This window comes from Pararge aegeria, chromosome 26 (assembly GCF_905163445.1).
Source record: "Pararge aegeria chromosome 26, ilParAegt1.1, whole genome shotgun sequence".
Classification (NCBI taxonomy): domain Eukaryota; kingdom Metazoa; phylum Arthropoda; class Insecta; order Lepidoptera; family Nymphalidae; genus Pararge; species Pararge aegeria.
Genome location: NC_053205.1, coordinates 1,041,363 through 1,063,761, shown reverse-complemented (window position 1 = coordinate 1,063,761; position 22,399 = coordinate 1,041,363). Strand labels below are relative to the sequence as shown.

Below are 22,399 nucleotides of genomic sequence, written 5' to 3'. Positions count from 1 at the left end.
AGGTCCAAAATTACCTTAGGAATCACATTATAAAAGCGTATACTCAATCCCACAACTGACTCGCTGAGCTATGTCGATAATTCTCAGTTTGGATAGTGAAAACAACAAAAAAGGTTTCATATCATTTAATAAAAAAAAATTAGGTATTTTTTGAGTCTCATCAAGAAGGGTCAAGCCAGATCCGGTGCCCACAGCTTGAAGGTCCGATCGTACGAGCACGTAGCAATATACTTGTTGTCGAAGGATATGTCTGCACTCATCACCTGGAAACAACATGCTCGTCAATCCCACTGCTGGGCAAAACCGCCTTGTTATTTCATTCGAAAATTCTTAATCAATATAGGCCTCTCGCAGGCTCTTATGAAGCACACATAAAGTCTGTACGGCGTGCCGACACATACACGTAGCTTGAGTTAAAATTTAAAAAAAAAAAGTGTATGCCGTCACGGGACGCCTGGCAGATGTGAAACATCGAAATTGTTTTCTGTAAGTTATTGCAGATATTGCATAATGAAAAAAAAAAAGCATTACCAATTTGTTCCACAAAAAAAAAAAAACTACAATCGAATGGATAACCACTCCTTTTTGTAAGTCGGTTAATAATGATTGTTTTATTACAAAATTAATATTCATTTTCATTGTTACATACGAAATACAAAAATTCAATCGTATAGCGTGGCGATGCGTCGCCAACATTCAGGTTGACCCTCGCCTATAGATGTTTCACATCAAAACGTAAGCTTACAGAGAAGTCCTATTATAGTATAAAGGACTACGTAATCGATAAAAAAAGCTTGGGTGTGAATTATTGCTCTAACCAGGTTAATAATTTAAAATGACATTGTGAGATGGTGATAACAACAAAAAAAACACCCGGCCAAGTTTGTTGTGGGCTTCTTCTTAGACCAGGACGCGTTTGGAACCCTCGTAGCTTTAGTTTTAAGTTTACGAATGTGGTTATCGCCATCATCTCACTACCGTGTAATTCTTATGTACGCATCAAAAGTGCCACCTATGGGCCTACGTGAATAAAGATATTTTTGACTTTGACTTTGAAAAATAATCAGTATTCATTTATTTGACGGCCGATTGGCGCAGTGGGCATCGACCCTGCTTTCTGAGTCCAAGGCCGTGGGTTCGATTCCGACAACTGGAAAATGTTTGTGTGATGAACATGAATGTTTTTCATTGTCTGTATATTATAAGAATTTATGTATATTATCTATATTAAATATATAAAAGAAAGTTGTGTTAGTTTAGTTACACCATTTATAATTTAATAACGGCTGGACAAATTTTTATGATATTTGATTTTTCGGATTCCTCTTAGACCGGAATAGGATAATGAGTACAAAAATATAATATAAATAATATAATATAAAAACAAATATGGCGTAATATCACGTGATCAAGTTTGTCAAGTGGCGGGAAACATTGGCAGAGTAATTTTATGATTTTTATTTAGGCCTCGATTGCCAGAGTCGCAGGTTCGAATCCTGTCGGTTCCGGAAAAAAATTATATGCGTTATAATTTTTTTAAATGCATTTTAAAAATTTATTAAATGAGCAGAGTAGTTTTAAATGGACATTGATGCCAGTAAAGGAATCACTAAAATATTGTACTTATCGAATGATATGTAATTCATGTATTATGAAAAACGTATTTCTAATTATATTACAGGCGAGTTTGTTAATTTATTTTCAATAAATGAAACTGCAGAACCGCATGACGTCACGTCTATATAAACATAGCTTTAAACCGCTTGAACTTCAAAAATCACTGCACTTTTGATTGGCGTATACCAAATGGGTATATATATATTGTATATCGCAATGTGGGTTATTTGTTACCCGAATAGGTAATTAAATATTATAATGTTAAGATTATGTAAAAAAAAAAAAAAAAGCTACACTATCGCATTAGGTTTAAGTATTCTGTAATGATAGTGTTAGAATAAGAATATAAATAAATAAATAAATATTATGTGATGAAATTGTTTTTGTGTTTTTAATACAAAAATCGATCGTCTTTAGCTATGGGATTAGTACGGTAGTGTGGTAACTAGCCGCGGACAAAGTCTCCCACCAGACCAGACCAGACCAGACCAGAGAAAATTCAGAAATTATAAATTCCCAAATTGGAATCGAACCGGGGACCTCCTATTTAAATTGACAGCGTTCACCGTTGCGCCAGGGTGGTCGTTAAAATATGGTGATGATACCTTATTGTCGTGACCCGACAGCGTCCTCAGCGGGTGCCAGGCGGGATTCGACCACAGGCGCGCGGTTTTATCGTACGATGACGTCAGCAGGAAGTGGCCGTTGCTCTTTTGATACCTTACGTCTGGAATTAAAAAAAAAAAAAAAAAAAAACTTCTTCATTAACTTAGATTAGCTTTAAGAGTTGTTCGCTCTGTTTTTGAAGTGAAACTTCTCTAGAAACTTTGTGATTTCAAACCGGATGCAACGGAAGAAACGAATGTGTGTGAAGCCGGCAAAGAATGAGACAGAAATATACTAACTATTTTATCTGTTTTTTTCCTATTCAAGTGACCAAGGAAACCGAATAATATCTAGATAAAGAAACAAACACATAAATGTATAGGACAGAGTGAGATATTATAATATAATAAATATAAATATACTACCACAATACACAAATCGCCATCTAGTCCCAAAGTAAGCGTAGCTTGTGTTATGGGTACTAAGATAACTGATGATTTTTTTTAAATATACATAAATGCCTATAATATATGTATAGATAAACACCCAGCACTGAAAAACATTCATGTTCATCACACAAATATTGTCCAGGTGTGGGAATCGAACCCACGGCCTTGGACTCAGAAAGCAGGGTCGCTGCAAACTACGCCAATCGGCCGTCAAAGATCAACGTTTCAACGTTAAAAAAAAAAAAACAAACATTTCGAGATAGAATAATATTAATGTGCTAGGGAATTTGTATTTATATTATTAATCGCACCAAACTGCATTAGTAGCTAAACCTGAGCGAAGCCGGGTCGCGACGCTAGTGTGGAATGAAAGAAAAAAAACTCACCACTCAGTAGATGTGTGTGCGACGGGATAGTGTATATCGGGGCTCGTCGACGGATGTCCCAAACCTTGGCCTGCACAAAGACGCATAACGTTAAAAAAAGCACCTTATTACTGTCAATATAGAGTGCATAATCGCAAATGACTACGTAGGGTGTAGATAAATACTTTCAAACCTAATACCTAACATAAATTATTTCTCAAGTAGTCATAACTAAAATTTACAGAAAGGAATGAAAGAAAGAAATAATTATTTTGGGTAATGTAAAAGAAAATAAAAGCTAAATTCTATATGACAACGGTAATTACGATGTGATGCTAAAAGGGTCGAAAGTAAATAACATAATTGTTATACAATACCATAAAATACGAATAAAACTGTAACTCATAACATGATCACACCTGGTGACCGTGTTATACGACTTATTGATGGTAAGGTATACCTGGCGATCATGTCAAACGACTTAATGATAGTGAGGTATATCTGGCGATTATGACAAACGTTTTTTTTATTCGAGAGACTCCGCTGGCTATCATGCCAAACGTTTTGTGGTTTGTGAGATATACCTGGCAATCATGCCAAGCGACTTAATGATGGTCTGGCGTACCTGGTGATCATGTCGAACAATTTAATGATGGTAAGATATACCTAGCGAGCATCTTACACGTTTTATGGTTTGTAAGATATACCTTGCGATCATGTCAAACGACTTAATGATTTTAGGTATACCTGGCGATCATCTAAATCGACTTAACGATGGTGAAGTATATCTGGTGTTCATGTCAAACGAGTTAATGATGGTGACGTATACCTGGCGATCATGTCAAACATTTTATGGTTTGTGTGATATACCATGCGATCATGTCATACGACTCAATGATGGTGAGGTATACCTGGTGATCATGTCAAACGACTTAATGTTGGTGAGGTATACCTGGTGATCATGTCAAACATTTTATGGTTTGTGTGATATACCATGCGATCATGTCATACGACTCAATGATGGTGAGGTATACCTGGTGATCATGTCAAATGACTTAATGATGGTGAGGTATACCTGGTGATCATGTCAAACGACTTAATGATGGTGAGGTATACCTGGTGATCATGTCAAACGACTTAATGATGGTGAGGTATATCTGGTGTTCATGTCAAACGAGTTAATGATGGTGACGTATACCTGGCGATCATTTCAAACATTTTATGGTTTGTGTGATATACCATGCGATCATGTCATACGACTCAATGATGGTGAGGTATACCTGGTGATCATGTCAAACGACTTAATGATGGTGAGGTATACCTGGTGATCATGTCAAACGACTTAATGATGGTGAGGTATATCTGGTGTTCATGTCAAACGAGTTAATGATGGTGACGTATACCTGGCGATCATGTCAAACATTTTATGGTTTGTGTGATATACCATGCGATCATGTCAAACGACTCAATGATGGTGAGGTATACCTGGTGATCATGTCAAACGACTCAATGATGGTGAGGTATACCTGGTGATCATGTCAAACGACTCAATGATGGTGTGGTATACCTGATGTCAAGTCAAACGAGTTAATGATGGTGAGGTATACCTGGTGATCATATGGAACGATGTAATGATGGTGAGGTATACCTGATGGTCAGCAGCAGCGGTGGCTAGCTGATGCCCTGCGGGGGACCAGTCCGCCCCCAGCACGGGGCCAAGGTGTCCCTCCAGGAACATCACGCAACGACCCGTCCGCAGGTCCCACACCCGACCGAAGGCATCCATGCCCCTATAACAAAATTACTTTTACAGAAAACAAGTAGAGCTTTACTTCTTCACTCTTTCTTCTTCGTTCTTCTTTGTTAAATATGTTTGAATTTGCAAACCGCTGAGTTCTTGCGAGTTCTTCTTCATGAAATACTAGCGTAATAAATTTTGTTTAAACAATAAAGTGACATCATTAAATTTTTAATTTAAGTCTCGTAATATATTAAATCATTTATTTCTCTCCGTATTCATTCTCTTCTATTCTATTCTCGAGCGGGTGAAGATCATTATCTACACCCATGTACACCCAACAATAGAATATCATCATAGTAAATAAAAGCTGTATTTGACAGTTCAAAAATAGGAGTGCTCCGATCGTCACCAAACTTTACAGGATTACTCGCCAGGTCAATCCGGAGATTCCCTGAAAGTTTTATTGAAATCGGTCCAGCCGTTTCGGAGCCTATACGGAACATACCCACACACTTTCTCTTTTATATATATAGACTAAAAGTGCAAACTGCAATCTCATTACCACCTCATCGTACATGCGTCACTAGATAAACGAGGCGAGAGATTATGGGTACAAGATGGTTGCGTCAGACCTCTTACTTTAATGAAATCTTACATTCCCTTGGTAAATATCTCACCCGGTAACCGCTAAAGACCCGTCGCACTGGAACGCGATGCTGTAGACCGGCTTCGCATGGCCTTCCTGATGCAGAACTTCGGTTCCTAAACAATGAGAGTTATCTGAGTATACCGAAAAAAAATTTCCAATTAAAAGTTTTGTCTAGTGGGAGGCTTTGGCCGTGGCTAGTTACCACCCTACCGACAAAGACGTGCCGCTAAGCGATTTAGTGTTCCGGCGCGATGTAGCTTAGAAACCGATTAGGGGTATGACCACCATACTCCCTAACACGTTAGCCCGCTACCATCTTAGACTGCATCTTCACTTACCACCAGTCAAGGGCTAATTTGTATTGGAATAAAAAAAAAAACCGCGGGGTAAAGTTAGTTTTGTATATTGCGTCATCAACTAAACCCAGAAGTGAGCAAAACATAGGAAAATAATTAAAAACACTTGTCATTATACCCTTATCAAATATATATAATTAATACTCATTTTCGCATTTTATTATCACATATGTATTAACATATCAATTAACTTACTTATCGTTTATTTTCATGTGTTTTCTTTTTTTTTGCATAACTTTCCAATTACATGTTATTACAATTCATTGAACTGAGATAAACGCAATCGGAATTTAAATTACTACAATATAATTACATAATTACAATTAAGTATTATCACGTGTTCTACATTTTTTTTTAATTTTTTTTTTATCGCCTTGTCGCTGGCACACAGGGCAATGATCTACGTGTAATCAGCTTAAAAAAAAAACATGACTTCTGAAATAAACGAAGTAAAAACTAAATAAATAATAAATAAATAAATACACTACGACAATACACACATCGCCATCTAGCCCCAAAGTAAGCGTAGCTTGTGTTATGGGTACTAAGATAGCTGATGAATATTTTTATGAATATAATACATATAAATACTTATAATATACAGATAAACAATCATGTTCATCACACAAACATTTTCCAGTTGTGGGAATCGAACCCACGGCCTAGGACTCAGAAAGCAGGGTCGCTGCCCACTGCGCCAGTCGGCCGCCACTAAGAACATTATTTATGGCTATATCTTTATATTTATACAACTAAATAACTTTTTATCTCGTGCGTGCAATGCTTTCAACAGCAAATATTGTGAGACGGACATTTTTCATGTCAAAATTGGCACTTTTAGAAAATTTATTGTGGCAAAATAAATATTATAAGCTTTAAAGTTTTTTTATAAGTTTAAAATGCATATAAAAATTTTCGGAACCGACAGGATTTGAACCTGCGACTCTCTGGCAATCGCGGCCTGAGCGCTTTCACCAATTAAGCTACGGCTTAATGCCGAAATTAGTATATGCCTTTCACATCAGTCTTATAGCGACTGTAGCGTCATCTAGTAGGAAACGTTGCAGTTTCGATCTACTTTTTCAAAGGTCCATATTACAATGACACACGTTTGAAACAAGAGATGACACATTGCTTGTTTTATAATTTTTATTAGTGTTTTTACCTACACGTATAAATTTAAAATCAAATTATAAATTTTAAATTTATAAAATTGATAATTCCTCCAAGTGTAGCTAAAAATACTAATAAAAAAAAATTCAAAGTTTTTGTTTTTCTTTTTTGACGTGACAACGTCTTATAAATTGGTTTGCCGGGTGACACTTCAAGAAACTGCGTTACGCTCCGCTCACGTTATGCGCTCACAATGAGAGCGAGTGAGAGGCACGCGCCCGCCTAAGAGCGAGAGAGACAGACATAAAAAGTGAAAGGCACGCGTCCCTTTGTAGTAAACGCTGTTTCATTGTACGCAAATGTATTGCAAGTTATTGTATGTATATTTGTATATAAATACGTATGTATGTGTAAAGGTAAAAATAAAATTTTGTTAATATGAAATTCAGTGCGAGATTCTTTGTATAAATTAATGTTTTAAATTGTTACTATTATTTCATCCTTCTTCCTACTATACGAATGAATATTCACATTAAAATTATTTTACCACTCAAAGTCGTTGTCACGTAAAACTTTCGCCCGTATACCGACTTTACAGGCAACCAATTTTTTTTTTTTCATTTTTTTTTTTGTATAATGTTCGCTTGGTAGGTTTATTCTTAAGCAATTGTGGTTACTGTTATCGTATGTGTATAACTAAGTTGTTGAAACTTCATTGGTTTATGTGATATAAAAAGACGGCATTACTTTTTATGTGTAATAGTACTGTTTGTTTCCCTTGCAAAGCTAATAAATAAATAAATAAAAATAAATATTTTTTGTGTACGTGTGTATTGAACTGAACACTGAATGAATGAATGAAAACACTAAACTCCTTCTAGACGGCTGGACCGATTTGAATGATTTTTACACGTTTTATATTAGCTTCACTTGTATGTTTGTTTGTAACCGACTTCATTGGGTGCGATTTTGACCCACTTTAAACGGCCAGATTTCTTTCAAACTTTGTAGACATATCGAGGACCGCTGACAATACACTAATCTGAAAAGATTATTCCAATGTTCACTATAAAAAATAAGATTTTTTACTAATTACTACAGCGCCATCTAGACCCAAATGTAAAAAAACCTATGGCGTTCGCGTACCTAACAAATTCCACAGAAAACATTAAGCTACTAGATGGTAGAGGGCGTTAGCTATTACTTTTTAATGGCCTGTTTTAAATAATAACTAGAACTTGCATTTCGAGAGACGGGCACACTGAATAAAAAAAAAATATTTTATCTCTTTAATGGTGGATGGGTTACCGATTAATTTTGTTCTAATAAAAATAATAGATCAACAAAATCTAAAAAAAATCGCTATTATGAATAAACTAAAAGAAAGAAATTAGTTTAGTTTTTTATACCAAGCGTGTTTTTTTAGTTTGTTTGAACTATTTAATTATTTTGGTATTGGGGCTGGGGACTTGGGGACAGATGGCGCTGGGGTCCGCTAGTCTTTATATATATATTTCTTGTGTGCGTGTGTATGTCACTGAACTCCTCCTTGACGGCTGGACCGATTTGAATGAATTTTTTGGTATACGATTGGGTGGCACCCTGGATGGTTTAGGTTCACAAATTAGCACGACAGATGGCGCTGCGGACCGCTAGTAATATATAAAATTTGAAGCGGTGATAGCCCGTTGGGTAGAACTCCGACTTCACTTTCGGGGGACCGAGTTCGAATCCCAGCACGCACATCTGACTTTTCTAAGTTATGTGCGTGTCGGTCTCCTACCGCAATGAGAAGGGGTTAAACGCTTACCATAAAATGTTTGTGAGCTAGCAACATTCCGCGGGTGTGAACTGAGATGTACGCGGGGCGCTTGCACTCTTTTTGGACACAAAGCGATGATGGCTGAACGAGAGTTCTGTACGTTCCAAATTCTGAGTCTTTACATTACATTAAATTTTTTTTAAGCGCGTTATAAAAGAATAAATTACGTAGTATTTCCTTTTTTTTCGCCTATGCATGTTTTATTGTTTGCAGTGAACAACTTTCATGTTTTCTATTATTACTTTCACCGATAGTTGTCTGTAAGAGATTGCTTTTGCAATAAAACCGCCTTTGCACACAATCCAATCATTAGATGGCCGATTGGCGCAGTGGGCAGCGACCCTGCTATCTGAGTCCAAGGCCGTGGGTTCGATTCCCACAACTGGAAAATGTTTGTGTGATGAACATGAATGTTTTTCAGTGTCTGGGTGTTTATATGTATATTATAAGTATTTATGTATGTTATTCATAAAAATATTCATCAGTCACCTTAGTACCCATAACACAAGCTACGCTTACTTTGGGGCTAGATGGCGTTGTGTGTATTGTCGTAATATATATATTTATTTATTCGGCTAGTAATATATCAACTGTATTTAACTGTACAAGTTGTAATCATAAACTTGCTGTGTTGTGTACTGACTACTAGTGGGGTTATGATTGCAACTTAAACATATATATATATATATATATATTGTTTATTTAATATCATTAATCTGTCACATAAACTCAAAAACAAAACAATTTTTTTTTAATTTTTTTTCTCCTTTTTTCTTGTGTGTTCCTTGTATTGTTTCTAAGTTTTTGCAATAAAGTTTTCTAAATATCGTTCCACTTATCCAAATATTCCTGCCATCTCTTTCATTTTTATGCTTCTTTCAGAATTTTCACTTCTGCCGTGTGTGAATATATTTTTTAATTTATATTATAGACGTCGACACTAACTTGTGTGCAAGTCCCACAGCCGCCAGGAATTGTCAAAGACCGTGGTGGCGAGGAAACGGCCCGACGGGTGGAATTCGACGCGCGACACACGCCGCGGTGAGTGACCGCTCAGAGAGGCGAGCGGCGCATCGCTGTTGAAAACATCATCAAACATATGAACACACAAAAAATGATATAAATGGTCATAAATTAGTGACATCTGCATATCGTCTGCGAAAGGTGCAGAAGTCATTTGTGGGACTGAGTATACGCTTTTATAATATGATTCCTGAGGTAATTTTGGACCTACCAATGCATAAGTTTAAAGAATATGTTAAAATACATTTATTACAGCGAGGTTATTACACAATTGATGAGTTTCTTAATGACAAGGTTGCTTCATCAAGCATCCGGCTCCGCTTTCATCTCTCACAAGATAGAAAAATGAATGTTAAAATGTAAAATGTAAATTGTTGATGTTGGAAAAGAGCAACTGCTGAGTTTCTTGCCGGCTTCTTCTCGCTAGATTCGGCCTTCCGAACCGGTGGTAGAGTCACTACAAACAGACAGACTTGACGTTTCAAAAGTGCTTATATTAGGCCTACTTGAAATAAATTCATTTGAATTTTTTTTTTTTTTAATTTTTGTAGATTGGATAGGAGCAGGCGTTACTTTACGGAATTCCATGATATATTATCAAAATTTAGCTCAATTTGCTATAACAGCAGGAGAATCTGTGTGGAGTAATTTATAATTTCTTCAATCCGTATACTCCACACCAAACAGATCTTCGGCAATGTACCCTCTACGCACGTTTCGCTCCGAAACCGGAGCATCCTCAGGAGATGTTGACTTTACAATGAATAATTGTTTGTGTGATGATCAAGTTTTTCAGTGTCTGGATACAACGTGTAACGGAATTACGAAATAATGTTGAAGGATACATGAGTATATCTCATAAGGAATCGCCCTGTAACAATATTAAATCAAAATAAGCATATTTATTTTTCTATACAAACTAATTTTAAACATTCAAAGTGTTCACTTTTGACAACCCTATTGAAGATCAAAGAGCGACACGCGCATAGTACCTGTGTGACATGAGTCACTTGATTTTAATTTTGCATGAGATGTATATCTGTATCTGATTGCTTTCAGTGCAAACTGTGACAGTGGTTTACTCGAAAACTGTTAGGTTTTCGGTTCCACAGATAAGTCTGAGAGACAGTACATAATGTACCCCTAAAGCATGTGAAATATTATTTTGGTTTTCATTTACACATTGTAATATAAGTATTTTGTATCATCATCATCATATCGACCCATTGAGTAGGAACTAAGGCCGTAATCCACCACGCTGGTAAAGTGCGGATTGGTGGGCCCAGTGCGGATTGGCGGTTGGTATTCATTACTCATAAAAACATTCATCAAAATTCAAAATTCAAATTCAAAATTCATTTATTTCAAGTAGGCCTAATACAAGCACTTTTGAAACGTCAAGTCTGTCCGTGTGTAGTGACTCTACCACCGGTTCGGAAGGCAGATTCTACCGAGAAGAAGCCGGCAAGAAACTCAGCAGTTGCTCTTTTCCAACATCAACAATTTACAATTTACATTTTAACATTCGCTTTGCTATCTTGTGAGAGATGAAAGCGGAGCCGGATGCTTCGAAGCAACATATCAGTCATCTTAGTACCCATAACATAAGCTACGCTTACTTCGGGGCTAGATTTACCTCTTGAAGTTCCATAAATGTACGGATCCGTCGTAAGCGCAGGACGCCATCTGGCACGACTCCGATATCTCATCGGACGTGTCCATCACCTCTATTGAGTCATCTTCTTTTTTCTCTTTCTCCTGCTCTATCTAGAGAGAGAGAGAGAGAACTAGTTTAAATTCAATATTCCCACCGGGTAATGCAATAGGAGAGCGAGGAACTGAAATGTATTTTTTTGCTCGAATGTTATAGGTGGAACATTATAGGTGGTAATATTATAAATAAATATACTACGACAATACACACATCGCCAAAAGTAAGCGTAGCTTGTGTTATGGGTACTGAGATAGCTGATGAATATTTTTTTATGAATATAATACACATAAATACTTATAATATACAGATAAACCCCCAGACACTGAAAAACAAACATTTTCCAGTTGTGGGAATCGAACCCACGGCCTAGGACTCAGAAAGCAGGGTCGCTGCGAACTGCGCCAATCGACCGTCAAAAAGTCCAAAAAATGGGTAAGTGTTTTTTTTATGTTTATAGACGAGCGCTTGACTGCAATCACACCAGATGGTAAGTGATGATGCAGTCTAAGGTGGAGCGCGCTTGCCTAGAAGATGCCTATTCACTCTTGATTTGAAGGTACTCATATTGTAGGCACTGGAGAGGGGAGAATCGAAGCTGGAAGGGCATTTCAGATCCTAGCGGTGCGGTCCGACCTTCCTTAACGCCCAAACTAAGCAAGCAATGAATAGTTTTTTTTTTTTTATAAATTTAAAATTTTAAAAAACAACACTTATAAAAATTATTAAAAAAAGCAATGTGTCATCTCTTGTTTCAAAACGTGTCTCATTGTTATATGGACCTTTCAAAAAGTAGATCGAAACTGCAACGTTTCCTACTAGATGACGCTACAGTCGCTATAAGACTGACGTGAAAGGCATATACTAATTTCGTCATCGACGGTAGGAGAGCCGTAGCTTAATTGGTGAAAGCGCTCAGGCCGCGATTGCCAGAGAGTCGCAGGTTCACATCCTGTCGGTTCCGAAAATTTTTATATGCATTTTAAATTTATAAAATTGATTTATCAATTGTAGGTAAAAACACTAATGAAAAATTAAGAAATTGTTTTTTTTGGCATAGAGTTAGTTGGAAGGACGGAGATTAACGTAGGTTATTTTTTATCCCAGGAAAACAGACGGTTCCCAGGGGATTTTTCAAAAAATCCGATAAAATGAGTGGGGAGACCGGGGCAGAGAGGGGGGATGCCTTACCTTTTGCCTCCAATGCGAGGGTAACACAGCTCGGGGGTGGAATGTCGCCGCGCTGACGTTGCACGTGTGGCCCTTGAGCGTCTGCAGCGGAATGCAGTCCGGCACCGACCACACCTTCACCAGCCCCGACCTGGCGGGGAGGTTGGGGTTATTTTGGAGTTGCAACTGTTTTGGTAGTTTAGCTACGGTTATTTTGGAGTTGCAACTGGTTCATTGATGTTAATTGTGAAGTTTAATAGTTTTAATTAAGAAATTATGGTAACTTTGGAGTTGCAAATGTTTTGATGGTGAAGCTACGGTTATTATGGAGTTACAACTGTTTTGACAGTTTAGCTACGGTTATTTTGGAGTTGCAACTGTTTTGATGGTGAAGCTTTGGTTATTTTTGAGTTGGAACTGTTTTGACGGTGAAGCTACGGTTATTTTGAAGTTGCAACTGTTTTGATGGTGAAGCTTTGGTTAGTTTGTAGTTGGAACTGTTTTGATGGTGTAGCTACGGTTATTTTGGATTTACAACTGTTTTGATGTTGAAGCTAGGGTTAATTTGGAGTTGCAACTGTTTTGATGTCGAAGCTTTGGTTACTTTGTAGTGGAACTGTTTTATTGACATTAATTGTGAAGTTTAATAGTTTTAATTATAAAGTTATGGTTATTTTTGAGTTTAATTTTAATAGATGGTGAAGCTACGGTTATTTTGGAGTTATAATTGTTTTGTTGATGAAGCTACGGTAATTTTGGATTTAGGACGGTTATAATAATAATAATATAATAATATTAATCATTAATTGCAATTTGTTTTGATGGTGTAGCTACGGTTATTTTGTAGCTGGAACTGGTTTGATGGTGTAGCTACGGTTATTTTATAGCTGATAAAATAATATAATATAAATGTTTTTTCTTTCTTCTTTTTTTGCTAGTGAAGCTACGCTAATTTCGTAGTTGGAACTGTTTTGATGGTGTATTTATGGTTATTTTGGAGTAAGAAACGCCACAACCGTAGACAAAATCTGTATCTAAGCTAGGACTTTATCTACTAATAGATATGGAAATCGAGAGAGAGAGAGAGAAAAGTTTGTCTCACCAGCTTGAAGTGATTAACATTTGACTGTCGCTGCTGAACCTGCAGAAACTGATAGGTCTTGTGTCACCAATCTGAAATACAAGTTTTCGAAATTTTAGTTTACTCGACACGCGCTGCGTCGTGTCGTGCTCAGCCCTTAGTGGGTATGAAATGGGGATATCCCCTACGTGGCAATTCCTGATCACCAGACTGCAATATATAGCCTTAGCGGTAAGTTTTTCGTAAACGATAGCTGCAGATGTCCTCAGCCCTTAGTGGGTATGAAATGGGGATATCCCCTATAGATTAATTCCTGCTCACCAGACTACAGTATATATATAGCCTTAGCGGTGGGGTTTTCAAACAGAATAGAGGCTGATGTGCTGAGCCCCGAGTGGGTATGAAATGGGGATATCCCCTATGGTGTAATTCCTACTCACCAGACTGCATTACATAGCCTTAGCAGTAGGTTTTTCGTACACAATAGCGGCTGATGTGCTCAGCCCCGAGTGGGTATGAAATGGGGATATCCCCATTTTATTAGTAATCCCTGCTCACCTGACTGCAGTATATGGCCATGGCCGTGGCTTTCCTCTGTGACTCTTGCTTGGCCGCAGCTCTGATACTCCCCGCCAGCTGCAACTCGTCGCGAGCCTTTGTTAACCTGTGGATCATCATCAATTTAACTAAAATATATTATGAAAATTAAGCTTAATTTGCTATACTCCGCGAACAGCAGAAGAATCTGTATGGTGTAATTTATAATTTCTTCAATACGTATACTCCACACCGAACAGATCTTCGGCAATGTACCCTCAACGCACGTTTCGCTCCGAAACCGGAGCATCCTCAGGAGATGTTGACTTTCCTTACTGTTGTTTCAGTGGAATCTGCCTTCCGAAGTCTTCCAAACAGACTGACTTAACGTTTCAAAAGTGCTTATTAATTAGGCCTACTTGAAATAAATGAATATTGAATTTTGAATTGTTTGAATTTTACAATGACTTAAAAATTGTTTATTGTAAATCCTACAATCTTACAATGAATAATTGTTGCAATAAATATTCAATTTTTAGATCAGGACACAGTTGTCACCAATACCTCTTCCCGCGGTTCTCGTACGAGGTGACTAAGGGAATATACTACTACCATCTGAATGCCCAGCATATGGGCAAACATTTGACGGCCGATGGCCGTGGCGCAGTGTGCAGCGACCCTGCTTTCTGAGTCCAAGGCCGTGGGTTCGATTCCCACAACTTGAGATTGTTTGTGTGATGAACATGAATGTTTTTCAGTGTCTGGGTGTTTATCTGTATATTATAAGTATTTATGTATTTTAAAAATTTAAAATGCATATAAAAAAATTCGGAACCGACAGGATTTGAACCTGAAACTCTCGGGCAATCGCGGCCTGAGCGCTTTCACCAATTAAGCTACGGCTCTCCTACCGTCGATGCCGAAATTAGTATATGCCTTTCACATAAGTCTTATAGCGACTGTAGCGCCATCTAGTAGGAAACGTTGAAGTTTCGATCTACTTTTTCAAAGGTCCATATTACAATGAGACACTTTTGAAACAAGGGATGACACATTGCTTTTTATATGCATTTTATATTATAATATTTATATATATATTAAAATGCATATAAAAAGATAGAGAATAATTCCTCCAAGTGTAGGTAAAAACACTAATAAAAATTAGAAAAAAAAGTATTTATGTGTACCTATTATAAAAAAATATTCATCAGCTATCTCAGTACCCATAACGCAAGCTACGCTCACTTTGGGGCCAGATGGCGGTGTGTGTATTGTCGTAGTATATATATTTATAAAAAGAAATAGGAGGCCTTTAGTCCACTGGACATCCCATTTTTTAAGATCATCTTATTTCATCAGCCGTATTGATTTTTTATTTGTTGTGCCTCAATAAGAATTTCCATTTTTTTTTAAAGCGGTTTGCAGCTTACAAAGTTCATCACATAAATATTATCCAGTTGTGGGCATCGAACCCACGGCCTTGGACTCAGAAAGCAGGGTCGCTGCGCACGGCCGATTGGCGCAGTCTGGATAATGTTGTAATTATTTTTTAACGTCTGGATTTATTTATTTATTCAGTTCACCAACAGATTGTACAATGAAACAAGCTTAGGAACTACAAAATCGAGAAACATTAAGTATCTGAAAAAAAAACCACACAAGTGCGGGTCCGCAAGTTTACAATAATATTATTGTTGTAACGAAGGAAACACTGTATGATGAAGTTGAAAACAGAAAACAAAAACATAACTTAAATTAAAACAAAACAGAAATGTACGAGGCAATTATCTATAAGCTGTACTTAATATATTGTTGCAGATTTTTTTTGTATTGCTGAAGAGAACATGAGTGGATGTCGGCACGAGTAGCTTGGAATAGCTTGTTGTGCTCTCGGCAGATCCTATGTGTGCCAGGATACTGTGAGCGCCTAAATTCGTTCTATACAACTTACCAACGAACGGTTTGAAGTTACCGAGGCGCGCATTTTTACGCGGAACAGTAAATTTAATTTTGGTCAAAATATTTGGACAGTCGATTTTATTATTGCACGCCTCATAAGCGAAGCGTTGAGGTTGCGCTCTACTCTCGACATTTCAAATAAAGCAGTTTTCTCGAAACTGAAATTGATTTTTTGTTATTTATATTGCACTTACAGGTTAATTTGAGTACACTAATATCAAGTCAAATAATTTGTCAGGCACATAAAATACATTTCAATAACAATTTTTTTGTTTAACATAGTAAATAATAACATTAAACATAATCTTTTCTGGACGTCCGTGTATGGACGGGTGTATGTGGCATCAAAATTGGTCGAAAAAATGATCGTATCGGATTTTTTTTTTTTTAATTATCTAAAGTAACACACGACATAATTTCTTAGTTAATATGAGCGTTCAATTCACTGTCGTTAAATTTCCATGTAATTATTCTAGCTAATATTAATTGTAACTTTCAATGTGCAATCATTATGACATTCCCGTGTCTTGTTTACAAAAAATGAATAATAATTAATATGAAAAAAAAAAAATTGTAATGAGCATTGAAAGTTTCAGTTAAAAAAAATTCAATTTTATTGTGAAAAAAATGAGATTATGAGGCGTGCACTTTTGGATTTTCCAAATTTTTAAAATTTGTTGGATGTTTATCTGTATATCATAAGTATTTATGTATATTATTCATCAGTCATCTTAGTACCCATAACACATGATACGCTTACTTTGGTGCTAGATGGCGTATTGTCGTAGTTTAATAAATTCAAAAATTCAAAATTCAAAATTCATTTATTTCAAGTAGGCCTAATACAAGCACTTTTGAAACGTCAAGTCTGTCCGTGTGTAGTGACTCTACCACCGGTTCGGAAGGCAGATTCTACCGAGAAGAAGCCGGCAAGAAACTCAGCAGTTGCTCTTTTCCAACATCAAAAATTTACATTTTATATTTTAACATTCATTTTTCTATCTTGTGAGAGATGAAAGCGGAGCCGGATGCTTCCAAGCAACCTTGTCATTAAGAAACTCATCAATTGTATAATAACCTCGCTGTAATAAATGTGTTTTAACACATTCTTTAAACTTATGGATTGGTAGGTCCAAAATTACCTTAGGAATCATATTATAAAAGCGTATACTCAATCCCACAAATGACTTCTGCACCTTTCGCAGACGATATGCAGATGACCATTTCTTGTAAGTCGACTGTTTATATCCACTTTTTGTTTATAAAGACTAATATGTTGTCTTACAAATACTATATTGTTATAAATGTATTGTGAGGCTACCGTAAGTATACCAATTTCTTTAAATTTTTCACGGAGGGATTCACGTGATTTAAGTTTATATATTGACCGTACAGCTCTTTTCTGCAATATGAATATAGTTTCAATATCAGCAGCTATGCCCCATAATAAGATCCCGTAAGACATCACACTATGAAAGTACGCGAAGTAAACAAGTCTTGCTGTTTCTACGTCAGTAATCTGTCTAATTTTCCTGACGGCGTAGGCAGCCGAGCTTAGTTTACCTGCTAGTGTATCTATATGGGTACCCCACTGAAGCTTACAATCCAAGGTCATGCCCAGAAAAACTGTGGAATCTTCCATTTTTAGTGATTCTCCATTTATTATTATATTTTTATTAACTTTCTTTACATTTGGTAAAATAAATTCCAAACACTTAGTTTTTTTTGCATTTAAAAGTAAATTATTGACAGTAAACCAGTGCGACACATGCGACATAGCACGGCTTACATCGTCAGAGTTGTCTCTACCTCTAACAGTTTTAAAAATTAGAGATGTATCATCAGCAAACAGTACAATGTCACAGGTTTCACTGACATGATGTGGTAGATCATTTATATACACCAAAAATAGAAAGGGACCCAAGATTGAACCCTGTGGGACACCCATTGACGTAGCCGACCCCTGCGACTTAATGTCTTTTATGCAAACCCTTTTAAAATAAAAATAAAAATAATAATAAGTCAAAGTCAAAAATATCTTCATTCAAGTAGGCCCATAGTTGGCACTTTTGATGCTTACATGAGAATTACACGGTAGTGAGATTATGGCGATAACCACATTCGTAAACTTAAAACTTAAGCTAAAATACATACCTCCGTTTGGCCCTGGGCAGGGAGTATCTGGCAATGAAAAGCCTCGCGTCCTTCAGCTGCGGAGGTCCTTCGTGGTACCACGTACCCTCACGTCCTCTGTCCCTCTCTATCCTCGCCTCCTCCTCTTCCAACTTCTTGTGGATTGCGTCTTCGCCGAGGCTGAAGCCAAAAAAAAATTCTGTAAAAGAACCGCAGACTTCGAAATATGTGCACCAAGATCGCAGTCAAAGCTGGTGTTGCAAATATTAGAAAATTACTCTCTTGGCATTCACTACACTATACAACGTGTAATCGAATTACGAAACAATAATGAAGTAAGTATATTTCATAAGAATCAACATCTGAAAATATTAAATCAAAAGAAGCATCTAAGTTTTTTACCTATGACAACGCTATTGAAGATCAAAGACCAACACGCGCATAGTACCTACTAATAAAGTGACAGGAGTGTTTTAATTTTGTACGTGACATATCTGATTTCTTTCAGTAAAAACTACAGTGCTTTTTACATATAATACAGGTTTAATCCTAGTATAGGGGCAGAAGTTTTTCACTTCCTACATATCGATAATTTTTTATATAACTGCTGCTGTAAAAATTGCTTAGATCATTTAACTGATAACTAATGTGTCTTTTTGTATACCATTATAATTGTACTTGTTTCTTTGTGCCCAATAAAGTATATTATTATATATTATTACTCAAAAACTATTAGCGTAAATAATAAATAAGTAAATAAATATACTACGACAATACACACACCGCCATCTAGCCCCAAACGAAGCGTAGCTTGTGTTATGGGTACTGAGATAGCTGATGAATATTGTTTTATGCATATAATACACATAAATACTTATAATATACAGATAAACACCCAGACAATAATGTACTCTAAAGCCTATGGAATATTATTTCGGTTTTCATTACCACATTGTATATTTTTTATAAGTTAGTAATTGTAAAAATACTTACTAGCTTAGCAGATCACGCAATCTAACTCTCCTCTCGGCTGGACCCTCACCAAACAGGCACACAGGTTCACCGAGCTGCCTTAGACTTCTACGCACCTAAAAACATAATTTTCTATTTACTAGAGTATTTTAATCACATTTTAAACGTAGATTTTGACAGTGAATTTGGGTTGTTAAAGTTATTTTCCATTGATTTTAAACAATAAATCTGTTCAAAAGCCATATATTCTTTTATATGTGTGTTTGCAACATTTCATGATGATAGGAAAAGTATTTAATGAAAGCTGGGAACTCAGATTTGCAGCGTGCTACAGAGGAGTAAAGGAACAACGCGCAGCATACCTTGGCTTCCCAGCATCACTCCCTGAAGCACTTGGCGAGCTGGGCGGCCTGCTAAGCTTCTGGAGTGACCCAGTACCAGAACCAATGGCACTACGTACAATGGAAGGTTCCAGCAGACCAAGTATGGAGACAAGCCCAGAGGAAGAAGAAGAAGGGTGCTCTAGAGTTCTCACCAGCATCAGAGCTCAACTAGCTTTTATGAGTAGAAGTTGTATAAGGATTTGTTTATTCCACCATTGTCATCATCATCATCAGCCTATAATAATCCACTGCTGGTCTAATGGCCTCTCCCAATAGGAGGGCTTACACATAATCACCACACCAGACGGGTTTGTTATAGCAGTAGATGCTAGCTATGCTATATTCCCTAAGTCACTTTGTACAACACCTGCGGGAAGAGGAGTGGTGGTGCCAACTGTATTCTGATCTGCCGTCACCACATGGCACACCACAATTGTCAACATAGTGGAAACTACAGTATCTGGTTTATTAGTATAAAGAGGCGATCTCATTGAAACTTTTAAAACATTAAATAAGTATTACAACACTCCAAATTTTGAGGAAATATTTTCAAAAAGAGTAACCCAAGATTAAGGGGCAATGGTATGAAACTTGAATATCAGCAGGCATTGTCTAATCGTTCCAAGCACTTTATCAGAGTTATACAAATGTGGTATGCCTTGCCTGAAGATGTAGTGACTGCAGCATCACTGAATCAGTTTAAGAATACACTGGATAAACATCACAAAGAAAAAGAGAGCAAGAAATGATATAGACGCATCAGCGAAAGCTGCTTAGTCTACAATATAATAATAATAATAGATTGGCAGCAGCCAGCTTCGCTCTCTTCTTCCGCAAGATAGAAAAATGATTGTAAAAGTTGATGTTGGAAAAGAGCTACTGAGTTTCTTGCCGGCTCTTCTCTTGTGTGCTTTCAGTACCACAGATATACTTGACGTTTCAAATTAATTTTGTTGTGAATAAAGCTTTCACTCTGTTTTTGAGCATTTCAATTACCTCATCATCATCGGTAGACACATTGAGCTGTCGAGCTTTACGTCTCCTCTCAAATTCTTCAAGCAATGCCTTCTTATCTCTCGACATTTCCTCCTCTAGCTCCATGTATTCTGGAAAATTAAGGTTTTATATATTTATCATTAATAGATAATAATAAAATAAATAAATATACTACGACAATACACACACCGCCATCTAGTCCCAAAGAAAGCGTAGCTTGTGATATGGGTACTATTATTATTATTACTTATAAGTATAGGCCTGCCATTGCCAGACCGGTGATCAGTCCTCTGTAAGGACTATTCCACCCTATTCCCCATGTTGGGACACAGGTTTACTGGTGTCCCCCCTGAAACCTACCAGTCTATTTAAGAACCTCAGGATATCCCCTATAGAGAGGATTGCTAGGTCTTCTACACTAAAACTGTCCTTACCTTGTAGTTCCCATCTTACCATCGCCTACATGGGGCACTCAGCTATCAAATGAAAACTGGTTTCCATCTCGCCACACTCTGGGCAGGATGGATCTTCTGTATTTCTCATTACCGTTAGGTGTCTATTTAACAGGCAATGTCCTGTGGTTATGCCTGCTACCAGTGCTATATTGGTTCTGCTCCGTGACATTAGTGTGATATGGGTACTAAGATAACTGATGAATATTTTTATGAATATTATAAATACTTATAATATACATATAAACACCCAGACACTGAAAACACTCATGTTCTTCACACAAACATTTTCCAGTTGTGGGAATCGAACCCACGGCCTTGGGCTCAGAAAGCAGGATCGCTGCCCACTGCGCCAATCGGCCGTCATTATAATCCCATAACCGGTTTACTGTTCGAAGCAGTGATAACCCAGGGGGTATGACTTCGACTTTTGGGAATTTCTTTACAATTAAACCCAATAACTTAGAAATTTCTGGCCCGGGAATCGGCCCAAGGAACCCGTAGTCCGTAATTAACAATGAAGCAACCAAAAACTTACCGCCAGAAACCTGTATGTCTCCGAGTTCTTTTCCACCGCTATCTTCCACCCCCTCCTTGGCGGCCGCGGCCAGTGCCGCAAGCCGCGCCTTTTCCTGCTCCTCCAGAGACCCATAATACACCTGCTTTGGCTTTTTAACCAATATAACATCATCATCGTCAGACATTTTAAGGTTAGGTTTTGATCTTTGGAAAACTAAATTTAGTCAATTTAACTACGTTAATACTTTATGTGTTTATCGTTTTTAGTTTTTAATTCGTATCTATGTACTTTTAAACCTTATCTCAGATTTCTGAGTTTAACATAGATATTACAAACACAACAAATCGAAGTCAAAAACAAATGTATGTTTCATTTGACGTAGATGATTTGAATGACATCTACGGAGGATTGAGGTGATTTTTTTTATTTAAATACACTAATTTCAAATAATAACTATAAATTATATAAAATATGTTATTATCATTCAAAATTGAACACTAGTGCTAAAAATATGAAAACTATAAATATTTAGCTTGTGACTAGAAAGTAAATAAAGCGTCTAAGGGAACGCAATTTGACTATTGACAATAGTTTGCTCAAGTGATTGCCTTTTCGTCCATTAGCGATTTTAAATAATAAGCCGGTTTTCGGATTTTCATCAGTGAAATAATCTCAAGTGAAATTAAATGATTATAGACTGAATTTGTAAACTTATAATAACGTGCATATTTTGCTACATTCTTT

The 22,399-nt window shown here is 36.8% G+C and overlaps 1 protein-coding gene across 1 annotated transcript; it reads right to left on the bottom strand.

Annotated features, from left to right (window-relative positions):
- Positions 1–109: 109 nt before the first annotated feature.
- LOC120635452 (U4/U6 small nuclear ribonucleoprotein Prp4) lies at positions 110–22,016 on the bottom strand. The gene is made up of 14 exons (XM_039906478.1): positions 21,674–22,016; positions 20,684–20,793; positions 19,326–19,420; positions 18,354–18,512; positions 14,262–14,367; positions 13,725–13,795; positions 12,644–12,773; positions 11,378–11,508; positions 9,664–9,794; positions 5,456–5,540; positions 4,686–4,827; positions 3,059–3,128; positions 2,223–2,344; positions 110–263 (listed from the first exon to the last, which is right to left on the bottom strand). The coding sequence occupies exons 1-14, from the start codon at positions 21,837–21,839 to the stop codon at positions 171–173; spliced, it is 1,611 nt and encodes a 536-aa protein (XP_039762412.1). The 5' UTR covers positions 21,840–22,016; the 3' UTR covers positions 110–170.
- Positions 22,017–22,399: the final 383 nt, after the last annotated feature.

Coding starts and splice junctions, on each gene's coding strand:
- LOC120635452 (XM_039906478.1), bottom strand. CDS start 21,839: ATGTCTGACGATGATGATGTTATATTGGTTAAAAAGCCAAAGCAGGTG. Junction 18,513..19,325: donor TTGCGTGATCTGCTAAGCTA/GTAAGTATTTTT, acceptor TTTTGGCTTCAG/CCTCGGCGAAGACGCAATCC. Junction 12,774..13,724: donor ATGTTAATCACTTCAAGCTG/GTGAGACAAACT, acceptor CCTCCCCGCCAG/GTCGGGGCTGGTGAAGGTGT.